Source organism: Malurus melanocephalus, unplaced genomic scaffold (genome assembly GCF_030028575.1).
Source record: "Malurus melanocephalus ecotype Western Australia unplaced genomic scaffold, MMel_1.1 scaffold_2, whole genome shotgun sequence".
Taxonomy (NCBI): Eukaryota; Metazoa; Chordata; class Aves; order Passeriformes; family Maluridae; genus Malurus; species Malurus melanocephalus.
In genome coordinates, this window is record NW_026623234.1 from 5,101,658 (window position 1) to 5,116,658 (window position 15,001).

General features: G+C 40.6%; 1 protein-coding gene and 1 long non-coding RNA gene across 2 annotated transcripts in view; one reads left to right on the top strand and one right to left on the bottom strand.

Annotated features, from left to right (window-relative positions):
* Nucleotides 1–1,428: 1,428 nt before the first annotated feature.
* SPTBN5 (spectrin beta, non-erythrocytic 5) overlaps nucleotides 1,429–15,001 on the bottom strand; it is an 84,701-nt gene continuing 71,128 nt past the window's right edge. The window contains exons 52-67 of the mRNA XM_057365865.1: nucleotides 13,077–13,289; nucleotides 12,520–12,716; nucleotides 11,735–11,939; nucleotides 11,400–11,594; nucleotides 10,079–10,234; nucleotides 9,355–9,572; nucleotides 8,480–8,669; nucleotides 7,508–7,684; nucleotides 6,505–6,609; nucleotides 4,880–5,500; nucleotides 4,189–4,260; nucleotides 3,549–3,635; nucleotides 3,032–3,123; nucleotides 2,787–2,872; nucleotides 2,191–2,326; nucleotides 1,429–1,603 (exon numbers count right to left, since the gene is read on the bottom strand). Coding sequence (XP_057221848.1) covers nucleotides 1,429–1,603; nucleotides 2,191–2,326; nucleotides 2,787–2,872; nucleotides 3,032–3,123; nucleotides 3,549–3,635; nucleotides 4,189–4,260; nucleotides 4,880–5,500; nucleotides 6,505–6,609; nucleotides 7,508–7,684; nucleotides 8,480–8,669; nucleotides 9,355–9,572; nucleotides 10,079–10,234; nucleotides 11,400–11,594; nucleotides 11,735–11,939; nucleotides 12,520–12,716; nucleotides 13,077–13,289 — 2,925 coding nt within the window. The remainder of the gene's footprint in view (nucleotides 1,604–2,190; nucleotides 2,327–2,786; nucleotides 2,873–3,031; nucleotides 3,124–3,548; nucleotides 3,636–4,188; nucleotides 4,261–4,879; nucleotides 5,501–6,504; nucleotides 6,610–7,507; nucleotides 7,685–8,479; nucleotides 8,670–9,354; nucleotides 9,573–10,078; nucleotides 10,235–11,399; nucleotides 11,595–11,734; nucleotides 11,940–12,519; nucleotides 12,717–13,076; nucleotides 13,290–15,001) is intronic.
* On the top strand, nucleotides 1,570–13,646 carry LOC130573437 (uncharacterized). Its single transcript, XR_008965333.1, has 2 exons — nucleotides 1,570–1,634; nucleotides 10,069–13,646. It is a non-coding gene; the product is annotated as an uncharacterized LOC130573437 (long non-coding RNA).

The window sequence follows — 15,001 nt, forward strand, 5'->3', positions numbered from 1 at the left end:
TCCCTGCTCAAGGCAGGGCAGGGAGGCAGCTGTACTGAGCCACAGCCAAGGCACTGCATTGTTTTGCCTCTTGGTAGTTTGATTTAAATATGCACAGAAGACTGCCTGTCACTGATCTTTACTGTTATCAATTAAATTGTAAGTTTCAAATACTGAAACTGTTTTGGTTTTTGTTTGTTTTTTCTTTGTTCTGTTTTGTTTTCTTTTGTTTTTTGTTTTTGTTTTTGTTTTTTTTTTTTTTTTTTTTTTTTTTTTTTTATAATTTTATTTTTTTTTTTTTTTTTTTTTCCATTTTTTTGTTTTTTTTTTTTTTTTTTTTTTTTTTTTAATTAATGACCGGCAGCAGCTCCAGCTGAGGTACAACAGGTGAGAGAGATGAACCAGCCAAAAAACCAAGATTATTAGCTCACCTTGTTGGATGCTTGTGACTGATCTGAATCAGACTGAACACTAAATATTGCATGTACCCATAAAGTGTTTATGTAAACTTGGTGTAAAGTGCTCCCCTTCCCTCCCAATGGAAAATTGGTCAGTGCAGAGGAGAAGATTGCAAGCAGAGAGCAAGAGTTGTGCTTCAGACTGGCTGGGAAGGGATCAAGGCTGAATTCCTTGTCAGAGGAGTTAAGGACTCACAGCTTTAGCTTCCACCTGTCAGGGAAGAGCCTCCAGCCATTACACTGTACTTGGGGGTAGAAAATGCCATTTCTCTCCAGCCTCATGCTAAGTAACTTTTCTCTGGCTCAGAAACAGAGGTAAGTAGGGGGGAAAATACRTATTCCTCCCCATCAAACCTTAGCACATGGAGCTTGCTGTCTGGGGACTAGACCTCCTYCTTGCTATCCTACTTCTCCTCTCCTTTTACACTGAAACACTGATTGTTCATGCCTTATTTTAGTTTCAGATTCCATTAAAAATGAGTCACACTGCAGGACCTTTTTTTCCAGGTAGCTTCAACCAGAAAGAATTGGTAAATAGAGAATTGTTGGTTAATGTGTTGTATAAAGAATGTGGAGACCACAAAGTGCTGTAGGAAGTATATAACAAAGATTACYTTTGGATGCACAGACCACCCAAGCCTCTGCAAATCTTCTTGCAGGTGGCTGTAGCTCACTCACAGCTTGCACCTCATGCTCTTCTCAGTGCTCCCCATTCCTGAATCACAGAAACATTTCATTTTGAGCTGTCTGTCTTAAAGCCCCCTCCCCTGCCCTTTTGTTTGTACCTTGGAGTAGATGACACTTGGTGATAATAGCAAATGACAAAGTTGTCATACACACAAATGTATATCAGATGCAATCCTGTTTAATTAAAGATTTTATGAGATTTAATACATAATTTAAAAAGTTCAGAGGGAAGCAATTAACTTAAAACATATCAATACATTTCCAGAGGGCTGAGTTAAGCTATTAATTGTCATTAAGGCAAATGTCATTTTTGTCTTCTCACTCTTAATAGAGATGGAAGAAGTTTTGCTTTATTTCCACTTTTTTCTCGGCTTAGGGTGGTGACAGAGGCTTGTGYCACTGAAGGCCCATCTTCCTCAAAATCTCTGGAAAATTCTGCAGACTCTCTCTCTGGTTTGATTTTGAAGGAAGGTGTTCTCCTATCAACAAAAAGCATCATCAGAAAATAAGGTACAGTCTAGAGSAGTTTAAGTCACTCTGTATGTGTAAGGACTTGCTAAGCATCTAGTTTAGCTGCAAAAGTCTGCCCAGCTATGGCAGTTGGATTTCACATCACAGCCTGTAAGATTTGTACAGACTCCAAATGCAACAGAACTGATTCAAACAGGCCAGATYTCTGAATTTGGCTGTGGCTGTATTTTCCATGCCTCCTGTGTCTCTCATGAGCCTCCTTTTCTCCAGTCTAAACAACACCAGCTCCCTCAGCCTCTCCTGGTAGGGCTTGTTCTCCAAACCCTTCTCCAGCTTTGTTGCTCTTCTCTGGACATGCTCCAGCTTTCTTGAAGTGAATGGCTCAGAACTGAACACAACCCTCAAGGTGTTCCYTCCCCRGTGCCAAGTACAGGGGRACAATCACTGCCTTGGTCCTGCTGGTCACAGTATTTTTATGAAATTAGTGACAGAGGAACAGGACTTTTTGACCTCAGGGCAGTTTCTCTGTAGGTGACTGCTAGGTGAGCACAGACAGTGCTGACCTCTGTTCAGCRTTGTGGCACAGAGCCCATACCTCAGGAGTGAGCCTTTGCTGGTTATTCTTTCAGCAGAATCCCTGTCTGGGAAATCCCACACTCTTTTCTGGGAGGTCTCTGTGTTTGAAATGAAAGTTTGCACCATCACTGTAGMATGTGATCTGTTACCGTGTCCTACAGAGTGAAAAAAACCAACAAATAAAAAGTAACATTAGAGGCAGAGTTTGCCGCTTTTGGTCCATAAAAATTTTCTCTGATGATCATAGTTACAATTATGCTCTGGCTTCCTTCCCAGTAAGCCACTGCCTGGACAAATGTTCAGAAGAAGAGCTGTTGATCAAGATCCAAAGCAGCTCCTTAATAAAAGGATGAACAMAACCCCAAGCCTCTACCAGGGAATAAACCTATGCTGGCCACAGTACGAGTGAAGGAAGGCTGCTGTGCAAGTCACCCTGGACATTGTCCTGCCAGGTCACTGCATCTCAAGGTAGCAGGTGACTTGTGTGCTACTGTCTAACACARGCAAAAAGGACGGCTCAGAAGGCCCCAAACTAAGGACACCTCATTCTCTTCTCTTCCTTTCACCATCCCTTGCTAAAATCACAGTTCACTCTTGAAGGAAGCGAGAATGTACCTATATTATTCTGTAGAGATTGCAGCCAGTCCTCCATCAGTGTCTGAGAAGGTGCTGCAAAGAAATACTCCGCCCCATCTCTCAGCCTGCAAATAAGGACAGGAAAAGGTGAATTCTAATCAGTTTTGCCTTACACCTTCTGTATTTGTGAGTGTGAGACGCTCCAGTTTTGCCTCCTAACAATGTACAGCTTTAGGCTGGGAGCTGTGCAGGCTTTTATTTGTGCACTTCTCCATAAGACTCACCGCAGCATGAAGGCATTCTCTTTCCTGCTGTAATTCATCAGCCTCTCACACTTGGCACCAGGAATGCTGAGGGACAGGAGTGGGGATATATTCTGGAGGGGGATAAAATTAAAACAAAATGTCTTCTGCATCCTTTCTGCTAGGATTCAGTTCCACACCAACCTGCAGGCAGATTACACACCCATCTCTTTAACTTTATAACTAGGATCACTGAATAAGACAAACCACGGAGAAACCATGGGATGATTGCATTATATCTTGAAGGAAATTTTGAATAAGATACTTCTTTTAAGGAATATATTTGAAAATTTCTGAAAGCTTATTATTCTGTGTTTTAGTTGTATTGGTTGAATAATTGCTGAATTTTCACTCAGTTGACATTTGAAAGAGAACAGACTACCCCAGCCCCAAATCAACGCAAAGGTGACTTTTAAAAATAAATTTTTACATAGGTAAAATAAAAATAAATTTTTACATAGACACAGAGTTGGCTAGAAAGATAAAAAAACCAAATTACCTCAGATGCTTCTTTTTCATCATTATAGAAATCAAGCTTTAATCCATCAAGTTTTACATAGAAGGATTTCCAAGACCTTGAGCCTGGCTACATAAATAGAAACAGTAATAAAATTCAGTTATGAAGTATATCTTTTATAGTAGTGAAATCTTTCATATGCAACTTCCACAGGAAGCCAGGACCTGTCAATATTAYGATCACAGAAGTTCTCACAGTCATTATTATCTCTCAGAAAAACAGAACCTACTATAGTTTCTGTGTGGGTCATTCAAGGAGGGCTCTCTGTGAGTCAGGACTGAACAAATGACATCAASTGGTTCATGCAAGCTCTACATCATTGGTCAGCAACATCTCTGAAGGCGAATAATCAAAGTTCTGTCTATTTTTTGGCCACTAATGTAGGCAGACCCCATTCTCCATGATTCCCATGACAGGCAAAAGTTCCAATGTCTCTTACTCTCGAGGATCAGGTACTGCCAAAATCAGTGGATACTTCCTCATGCATTTTAGTGGTAGCTGAAGCAAACCCACAGTAYTGAGCTCCTCTTCAGCAAGAGCTTGTCCTGAAGAAGTCAGACCAGATCTGGGCAATAACTCAAGGGAAAATGAAATAACCCAGAGTGATATTATTTGTTTCTACCTGTTGTCTTCCTGGAAGGAGCTGGTCTCGCTTCTCTAGGGAACCCTCCATCTGCTGGAGACTTGCAGAAACCTGAGACATGCAAGAACATTGCTACTTAACTGTAAAATGACCCTTAGACATATGCTAAATTTCTGAAAGTCTTTTTTTTTAGATAAATTCCATGCAAAGAAACTGGTCTCTGGTTCCTCTGGTGTTTACATTGACAGCACAGCTGGAAATCCTCCCTAGGTTGTAATCATATCTTTGATAGACCACCTAAGCAAAGAGAATTTCATATGCTTCTTGAATGATTTGCTTATGGAATTTGCTCTATCATAGTGTGTTAATTAACTAATATTATTTTTATATMATTAAATAAATTTTACAACTTAAATTGTTCAAATTATTCATACCACCTCCCCAGTTACTGAGTTACACCAATGTRTAGTGTTGTACCGGTCCACTTGAGTATGTGACAAATTTCTCTCAGAGAACAGGAGCAAAAGGAAATAATTTTATCTGTCCACGAGTTAACAGTGAATTTCCTGCCAGGCTGAGCAAACAGGAGTTGTTTGCTCTAGTCTTGCACTGGGTCAGCTCTTTGGCAAGCGTGCCACTAACTCCTGCTTCTCTCTGACTTCCAAAGAGTGGATGTTTTTGCACAGGATAGTGGTTTGTGAGGAGAGAGCCAGGAATTCCTGGGGCTTACCAAGGATGTATTCTTTAATCTCTCCCCAGAGGAGGTAGACAGCAGTAAATTTGTTGAGTTATCCRGTGACCTTTGTCCAGGCTCGGGTGGTGCTGCCATTACTTTGGTCTGYGGGTTGGAAAGAGAGGAGCCTACAGCACCTTTTTCCTGAGGAGATAAGTGGTCTGTGGCTTGTGATTCTGACAAACTGCTCCTGTGTTGCTGGCTTCTAGGAGCAGGAGATAAAGGAGAGCCTAAAGAGCTGTGACTTTCTGCAGACACAGCTTGTGGGCCCACCATCTCTGGTGTAGCTGGAGTGACAGTCTCACYGAGCCTCGTCTCAGCTTTCATTTCTGTTTTGGTGCTGCTCAGCTCTTCAGGAACTTCCTCAGAATTGAATTGTTGGAAACTTTTTGGAGATTTTTCAACGGGGGAGAAAATAGTTTCAAGTGGGACCCTCCAGGACACGCTGGGTCCGGGCACAGGTGGCAGTGGCGTTGTGCTCCTTATCTCTGTCACTTTGGGTGGCGCATTCCTTTTGTCAGAGGCTTTTCTTCTCAGAGAAGGAACCCGTACAACTTTGCCTTTATCCTTCTGCTCGCTCTCTTCTGTGTCCACTTGTTTCAGAACATTCATCTCTCTCTGTAGGACAGCAGTGTTACATTTTTTTAAAATCACCTTCATTCATTCATGAATACTTACATAAGATTTTATTATTTTAGGAAGGAATAGTTTTTCAAATACATTGTTTCCTGGCACTGAATCTTAAGGCTTGTATTTCTGTTGGCAGAAATGTCTGTATTTCTTAGAGTTAGATCTGAATCTTATTGCTATATGCTGAGCATTATTTTGTTGCCCAAACCATGAATGGCAATTAACCTCAAACACGGTGAATCCTGCCCTTGCTAAGTTCTCTGGAGGCTGATTTTTTTTTAACTAACTCAAGAGAAACCATGCTCCTTTTTTTGTGGCACTGCTTCTGTAATTTTTGTGTAAGAATATTGAGTATCCAGGATTCTYGTCGAGAAAAGTTTTAGAGAGAAGGACCTTTGTCCCTTCACTTAGCCAATTTGCAAATAACTGATCAAAAGACAGATTCATTTTCAACCTAAAGTAAAATACAACTGTTATGTTTTGCTGGTTATTTCAGGAAAATAATTTTAAAAACCCTCTCCCCCACACTGAAACAGAATCTGAGAGGCTCACTAAGTATTTTTGGTATTTACCACAATCCATTGTAAAAATCTGATGCCAGTGGGATAAAGGCCTGTCTCTGCCTTGGTCTCCCTTTATTTTCAGCCCTTTGCTATCCTCTATCACTTTCAAGTGACTCCAGTTCCCTTCTTAAATCCTGAATGAAGCAAAATCTCTCCAACTGTGTAGCAAGAGCCTGTTTCTCAGACTCTCGTCCTGGCAAAAGAAAACTTCTACCTCTCCCCTACAGCTTTTTCTAGATATTTAGTCTCTTTTGRTCACATGTAGGTCTTGTTCTCAGCTGCTCTGTCTCAGCTGAGAAATACCTCAGCTTTGGTTACTCATTTAGCCCATCTCAGGACAGGAGTTCATTGTTATGTGGAGTGATATCCACGATCACGGACCCACATCTTCCTGTCTCATGCACAGCTCATCAGCCTCCTACTACTCACCTTAGTTTTCCTGCTGAGCTGAGCAAATTTCTCCTCCTGTGCTGCAAGCATCTTCTCAAAATCATGGTGTTTCTTCAGTAATTCCTCTACCTCAGACACTGAATCCTGAATGGAAAAATTACCACATACAGAAGTCTAAAATCAAGCCTGTCAGAAGAGATKATACCTAAGATTTTCAGGTTTAGCCAAGTGAGGATTCTGAAAATTTTGTAACTGAATGTCTAAACCTCTGCTAGTGTATGAAGAATCTGAATTTACATTTAAAAAAGCAGTCTGTATCTTGCAGTCTGTCCAYTGTGCGGGATAAAAAGAGGTCAAATACCAACCTTCCCTTTTCTGGGGTGTGTAGTACCACGGTTTCCTGCTATAACTGTTTATGTGCAGGTTAAGTACTTGGATTCTAGCTTGTGCTAGACACAGTTTTTCTTACCCTACAACAAATGTGTCTGACACTTTTGTCATGTCCTCTACTTACTTTCTGATACCTGAGTGTAGGACTTTGTTTTCCCATCTTGTAAACTATCAGAAGACAGTCAACAATGAGAAATAAAAAACAAGAAAAATATGGTTGCTGGTGTTTAAAAAAAGAATTTACATGCTAGGTATCAAGTCAAACATTCTACCATTTAACGAGAAGAATGAAGTGGGAAAAGCCCCCTTTTTTCCCTACAAGGTGGGGAAACACCCTTTCTCCTTTTGAAACAGGCACTCAGCAAGACAGGGAAGGTTGAACCCTCTGCAAGTCATGTGAAAAATGGTCTGGAATTCTCCCAAATCTTCTACCACCCMCTGGAAGCCACCACTCCCAGGAGCCCATCACTGTGTCAAATGCAGCAACAGCCCTGGGCTCACTGCTGTAAGAGGACAGAGTTCCTGCCCTTTCTAATCTCAGGGGCGCATTGCTGTTGAGATTGTGATTGATTTCAGGCCTGACTGGTCCGTGAGCCGACCTCTCTGCACATGCTGAGAGCACACAGCGTTTATAGTGCTGCGTTATACTCACCCCATAGGAGGGATCTGAAAGGAAGCTCTCCTTGGCAGCCAGCCACGCTTCTGCTTGTTCCAGCTCTCTGCGGAGCAACTGGATCTCCCAGTTTTCTTCATATAACACTTTCCTCATGTCCCAGCTCTCCTTTACCTTCTTCATCAGCTCTGACAGCTCTAACAGTTTTTCTTCAATCTAGAAAAAGGACATTTGTAATGCCACGAGTTGAAAAAATCCAATCAGACTTTCACATGACAGTCCACTAGCATGAAGTCTGCCTTCGTGATTTAGAAGATGACCTCTGGATAACTTTGTGGTGTCATCATGATTTAGAAAAGATGTCTGAGTCCTCATTTTTTCCTACTTGAATTAATTTAGTATGTAAATTGTGTGGCTAGATAATACAATTCTAGGCACACTCCACATACTSTATGACCAATACTCTGCCATATCATTTCCCAAGATGAAACTTTATACCCAGGCAACTTGAATTATAAAACTAGTGGGAAACAGAAGGTGTACAAATACTTCCATTATGGCAAGGCAACAACGGAGACACTTCAAGTGTGGAAAGTTTTCTCGTTCTTTCTATAACAGAAGTAATGCAGTTTTGCATAAATTCTGAACATGTTTTTGATGCTGTGATCTCTGGATCTACAGACAGTGTCTTGGGCAAAGATTGAAGGTAAATGGATAACAGAATCACAGATATCTTAACATTCTTGCCCCTTTGGACTTTTCTGAAGAATTACATATCTTCTGGTGAACTCAGGGACATCAGCAATGCAAGGCAATTGCATTGTGACGTAGCACAACAACTTTAAAATGTGTTTTCTTTTCCTACATGTCATATGAAATACGTAGCTTTTAATAGTAGAGAACCTGATTATCCTGTTTGGTTCTTCTGTTCTGAGAGACAAAGCTGCCCCTCCCGTCTGTTTCATGTCTTTGTTTGCTCTTGTTTGTAAAATATTCAACTCCTCAACACACCTCTGCAGACATGAAATGYCCATTCTGCACCAGGTCACCTCCTGCCCGCTGCATTTCTTCGTATTTCAGCCACTGCTTCTCTATCTCACGCTTGTATTCCTCATGGCGCTTGATGAGCAGCTCCGCCCCCAGGACRTCGTTTGCCAGTTCCTCAGATATCACCAGTGCATGCATCTCATTGGCCCAGGCCCTGCACAACAAAGGGTGAAAAGGAGAGGAATCTGAGTCTGTTGGACATCTGGGAATGCACACATCCCGTGGCTGTGGGTACATGTTTCCTCACAGAAGATATTAATGCTGTCCTGATTTTGCCTGGGATGGAGTTAATTCTCTTCTTAGTAAATGGTACAGGATCTATCCCTTAGCAAGTAAATGTTCAACAGTCAGTGGTAACCACTTCACTGTCTTTGTATTGCTACTCCTGTCATGGGTGAACTTTTTCATTACCTGTTCTAGGAGATCATCCTTAATGCCATTGCTTTGACTGACAAAAAGGGGCCCTGGTGTCTATACAGGTGTACAAATTACTTCACTATCTAAGCCTACCTTCCTATAGAATCAACAGTATTTTCAAAGGGAATTGTGAAACTACCGAATTAATCCACTGTGACTGAATTCTCTAAGACTGTTTAGGAAATAGTCTGAAAAAGAGGCTTTTGTCATGTGCTGAGGTGTCATGATCATCTATGATATCTGGTGAATTCWGTGAAATGCTGTTTAGTAGGTGCCATGGATTATTATTCAAAGAGATTTGAAAGCAAGCTGCAGAGCACCTGGGGCAGGGATCAAAAAACTAAAAGGTGTAATTTAGAAAATCCTCTATGGGAAAGACAAGAAATAGGGCCCACTGCCAAACTCAAGGGACCAACACCTACATCAGCTCCCTGCAGTCATTGAAGTAGAGCTGGACTTGTTCTGCCTGGCTCAGTCTTGCCTTCCTCTCCAGAAACTTTTTGTCCAAGTTTTCCCAGCACTCATCCACATCTGTGAGTCTGTCCATGATGTTTTCCTTAACTTGAGGGTACGTGCGGCTGAGGTGCCAAGCCTCTCCTCGAATCCGTTCCAGCTCTTTCATGATGACTCCTAGATCTCTCTGGAGCAGAGACAGAATGGATTGTAAGACCAAGTCATTACTTAGTTCTATCAAAAGTGGATTAAACCATGATGCATGTATTTTCCACCCTCTGGCTGTACAGAGGCTGGAAATATGAATGCCTCTCAGTTTTTCCTTAATGCCCTTTTAACATCCATCATCAAACATAAAAGAAGCGTCTTTAGATGTGATGCACAGATTATTTTGGTAAGAGTGGAGCTGAAGCTTCCTGTCGTTCACATGGCACCTTTGCAATTATAATAACAGCTTGGAATAGATTTCAGAAGAAAAAGTCTTTCATCCTTAGAATCAAAAGCATTAATAATATAATATCCCAATGTTAAGAACAGGACGAAAATGTCCTCTTCTCTGAGGCACAAAGAATATTTAAGGGTGCAATAAATTTGTCATGCAAGCAAGGCCCTTGAGAGGCATCAGTCAAGCATCATTCTCCTCTTTTTTTCCATCTATGCTTTTCTGTACTGCTTCATCACAGATCCTCTCACCTCCACTCCCTCAAGATGGCTGAGAAGTGTCTGTACACCTGGAAGGTCATAGCCATAATCTTCTATATCCACCACTGCCTCTTTCTCCTGCATCCAGCCCTTTACTTCATCCACATCATGGTCATACTGGTGAACTTGACGGGCTGCACTCAGGTTCTGGAAGAAAGAAGTAATTTAATGGAAATACTCRATAGCATTTTGTGTCTACAACACAAAAAAGGGTAACCCTAATTTGTYATAATGCAGTACAAAATGACCAAGAGGGGTAATGAAACACCCTCTCCATTAAGTCACCTGAAAGTGAGGTGTTAAGCTAACCTAATTTCCCCAAGATCTCTTGGACAATGGAAAAAAAAACAGATGTCTCCAAAGAGCAATTTATCCCCATGTAATGGAGGGATATTATTATCCATCAAAATGGAGAGCATGAATTGCTCTCTAAAGGTAGCTCCCTACACCACAGAAAGTGTCCTAAAATACTCGCTTGGAATAAAGGTCTGTATGGCAGACAGTGAAAATAGAAGAAATTGAGCAAAAATAATGTTTTTCTGAAATGAGAGGATTAAAAAAAAATGTTCTAATACTAGTTTATAGTCGAACTATATATTGACAATTGTGCATTTATTTCTGCTAACAGACATTAATGGACTTGAACTACTTCATAAGCAACATGGGTACGCAACAGTAGTGAAAAAAGGGTTGAGGATATCTGATGTTTTTTCTCTTTAAAGCAAACAAAAACGTTGAGTTCTGTGTGTCACCTCTGCTTTTCCAGACACATCTGTGACTGCAGTTTCCTGAGAGGGAGTGAGAGGGAATGAGCTGATTTAACACCTGACTTCTGCCTAAAGGTGGGGAGTGGCTCTTTGTCCTCTATCCCATTCTCTCCCATATGCCTTCCTTGATTTCAAGTAGCCAACTCAGCAAAAAAAAAAAAAAAACCAAAACAGGAGACTTTTGATCTTGTTTAGCAAACTATTCAATAAATATTTCCATGAAGAGACTGATTAGTGTCAGAGCCAGACTTCTGTTGCTGGTGCTAAACTGTCAGGTTAGCTTTGTTTTTCAGGAAACCAGAGTTAGCCATGAATTAAGGAAAACAATTGCTCAGAGCTGATAAATATCTTTCAAGCATAAGCCTTGCCAGAAAGAATAGGATAAGCAGTGGCTATAAAAGGAAAATAATCTAGAAAAAAATGAACAAAATGTACTCATTGCCTCTGTAAACCTTAAACATGAGCAATGCACTGGTTTGGAAAAGAAAGAAGGACATGGGAGATGGCACGGGAATCAATGCTGCAGTTTTTCATGTGTTTCCCACCTCTGTCCTTGTCTGAATGGCATGGCATAATTTCTCCCACGTTTCATTGATTTGCTTAGTTCTCTTCTGGATAATGTCCATCTTGCTGTGGCCTTCCTTATCCAGTTTAGATGCTAACTCATTGAAGGAGATGACTTTGGAATGTCCCAGAGGTTTTGTCTCATTTACAAAATCTTGAAACTTTTTCTCCAGCACCTGCAGAATAAATGGGAACACAAACTTAGATATAAGAGTTTCTGCCTCCCTCTAGAGAGACAGAAGGAGACCTCTAGAGAGAGACAGAAAGAATCACTTTCTCTGCTGTGTATAACAAAAAAGCTTTTATTTTCTGTTACCTCAACATCATCTAATTCCTGCCCATAGTCGTCGGACTCTGCCACAGACAGTTTACTGGAAAGCCATGCATCCACCAGCTGGAATTCTCTTTCAAACTGATAGAACTGGAATTGTTCTAGCAGGCGTTTTCTCTGGGTGTCAGACTTCTGTAGGAGAGACTGATAGTCTGCTAGGATCCCCTGGAGCTTTGAAAGTATGACTGAACTGCAAAGAATAAGAAACAGAAAGTATGTCTTTGTTTAACTGTTCTTTTTGAACACTGTGTTTTCTGACATGTTGAATTTTCAATACCTTTAAAATACAGAGCAATCCAGATATCATCATGGAGTGAGTTATGCTGTGCCATTGAAGCCAGCTAGCGCAGGAAATTGAAGCATATCATACAAATGACTGCTCTTTCCACTTCCTCCTCCCCAGATATAAAAACAAACTTCCAATGAAAAACAGTGAACTGTCAGGAATGTTCATTTCCTTTCCCAAGCACTGTGGTTTTTGAGCATTTGTGGTAAATTAGAACTAGATGAGCGTTCTTGGGARTAGACAATGGACAAAGAAGCTGACCTGCATTAATTGGCCTGTTGCTAAAAAAAACCAACCCTCTCATAAAAATATTAAAACAATAATCAGGCTTTTGGGGAGCTCAGTGTGTGTGATGATCATGAAGGAGGGATGGACTTTACCTGAAGTCTTATTTCTGAAAGAGCCATCAGACATGGGTGAACTATTTACATTCTCTGGACATTTCTGTTAGACCTGGAGGAGAAACCTGTTTTTATTTTCCTACCTCTCTGGACTGCCTTTGTTTATTAAGCTGGCACCTGTCTCCTGTACTTTCTCRATCCGGGACCCGAAACTGTCCATGTCCAGTTTGGTTGCTTCAAGTTTACGAAGTAAAACTTGTGTGGATTCTTCATTCTTCCCATAATCAGAGGTCTCCAGAATGAAACTCCTYTCTGCCAGCCATGCCTCCACCTCCAGCAGCTGTATAAAATACAGGGATGAGCCTTAACACAGCTTCATTTAGGTCAAGGTAAAGTAAATGGAAAGCAGTGGTGCACTGATACATCAGTGAAAACAGAGAACAYCTTAGGTGTGTTCCTGCTATGCAATCTAACAGACAGTTCCAAAAAAATGGACCCAGAATCCAGTAATTGCAGTTACACATAAATCACTGTGATTAGTTGGGAAGATAATTGTTATTTCTCCATTTTAACAGACATGAAAATTCAGGGCAGTGAGAATTCTGCTCCTTTCTCAACACTTACATCCATTAAGCAGTATAGGGGTCAGTTGTTTTAAGAAAAGAAAGGCCAAAATAAATCTTTCAGAAACCATCTTTACCTCATTTAGGAACAGATGGGCCTCATAGGACTGCACAAGCCTGTGTCTCCTTTCTTGAGCCTCTGCCTTCAAGGTCTCTACRGAAGTCTCAAGCTCCTTCAGATGCTCCATAATCTTGCGAGAGGCTGGGTGGCCTCCCCTCACCAATTTCTGTCCCGTACTGAGCACTGCTTTGGTCAAAGCATCCCGACTGTTTATCTCATTCTCCAGATTCTGGAAAGAGTAAAGAGAAAAATGATAGACCAGAAATTAAAGTTATGGAATTTTTATTCCAGAAAATGTAGGCCTGTAATTCCATTATAAATTTGCTTTCTGTTCACGAAAGTGGGTCGGAGGTAYGAAGTCTGAATGCATGCTTGAAGTGGAGTGGAGGAGTTTTTTGGGGTGAAGGAGTGATCACAGAAATCAGATTTAGTCATGAAGTTTGAATTTTGATGTGTATCCACCTCAGAGTGTGGAGCGAAGAGGATCAAATCATAAACCTCTAATTTGTAGATTCCACTGAAATATAGCCACTTCCATTCCMTTATGTGGCATTTCTTGAATTAAAACATGTCTAGAGAAGAATGACCAATGTGCCTGCATGTTAATATTAATCACTTGGCAATGCCTTTGTAGATGATGCAGCCATTGTAAGCACTGTGGGTACACTGCTACTGGGCAGCCAACAGGACAARGAGAGAAGAAAAGTACCTGAACAATTCTCAAAGACTTTACTTGAAGTTAATTTCTGAAGACTGGTGGATTTAAAAACCATGTGCATCCCTCCATATACCCTCCCATATGACATTTCCCTGGGTAGGGAAGGACCCTGCTGTGATTTGTCTGCGAGTGTACGTGCGTTCCTTGGCTGACTGTGCCTGGGCACCTTCAGCACAAATAAACCCCACAATTTTACCAGTTCTATTGGATTTCATAGCTAAGAATAAGCAGGTTCAGAGTTAGACTGCAGTGGTGTGTTAACATAGAAAAGATGCCCTCTGAGGAGAGGAGCTGCTTTTTCAACTTACGTGTCAAACTCGGCTGGAAAAGAGCTCTGATTCTAATCTTGCCTTTAACTTCCCCCTATTAATTTCAAGATGTTGTTGAAAAGTGACACCATATGTGTTCCAAGCCAAGCAGCTGTTTGCAGGCATAATATATTTGTGTGTAAATGCTGTTTTGCAAGAGAGCTTTTTTTTCCTTAGGTTAATACAGTTCACACACCATCTCTTTTGTGGTAACAAACCAAGGACTGAATTTTGCAAATCTTGTTCATTAGGAAAAACAATAGAGGGTGGAACTAATAGTATATTCAGTTCTTGACTCTTACATTACCTCTGACATTTGCTTGCTTGTAAACCAACATCAAAAAGAAGGTGCAGAGGCTCTAGCTAATAACATGTTGAGAATTAAAAGCTTATATTTTAATCCTGTTTCCAAAGGAGGAGTAAGTAAAATGTCAGAGGATTTTATTATGCAATGATTTTATGGTATAAATCTCCCATTCTCACAGTTAATTAAAAAATTTTGAGACTTAGCCAATTAAAAAAATATAATTGCAGCCCAAAGCAGTATCTATGTTCCTTCAGTTATCTGAAATATTTTGTCAGCTTAATTCAGCTCAAGCATTCTTTTCTTTTGTGAACTTAATTATTTTCTTACCAAGYCAACCAGCTCACAATTTTTAGGAGTAATTGCACACTTAACAACATTTATACTTTTAATCATGATGAAACAAACTTTTCATTCTTATTGTTTTGCAGTGATTGCACCCAATGTTTGGGCTTTCCCTCTGTCTCACTTTATATATTTATCACACATATTGACAATTATATGATCTTCTGTCTTTCTCATCCTAATGCAGTTTGGACAGATTTTCCCTAAAAAGCACATGATGTGGCATTTAAATGGGATGTAATTTGCTGACATTAGATCCCAATAGC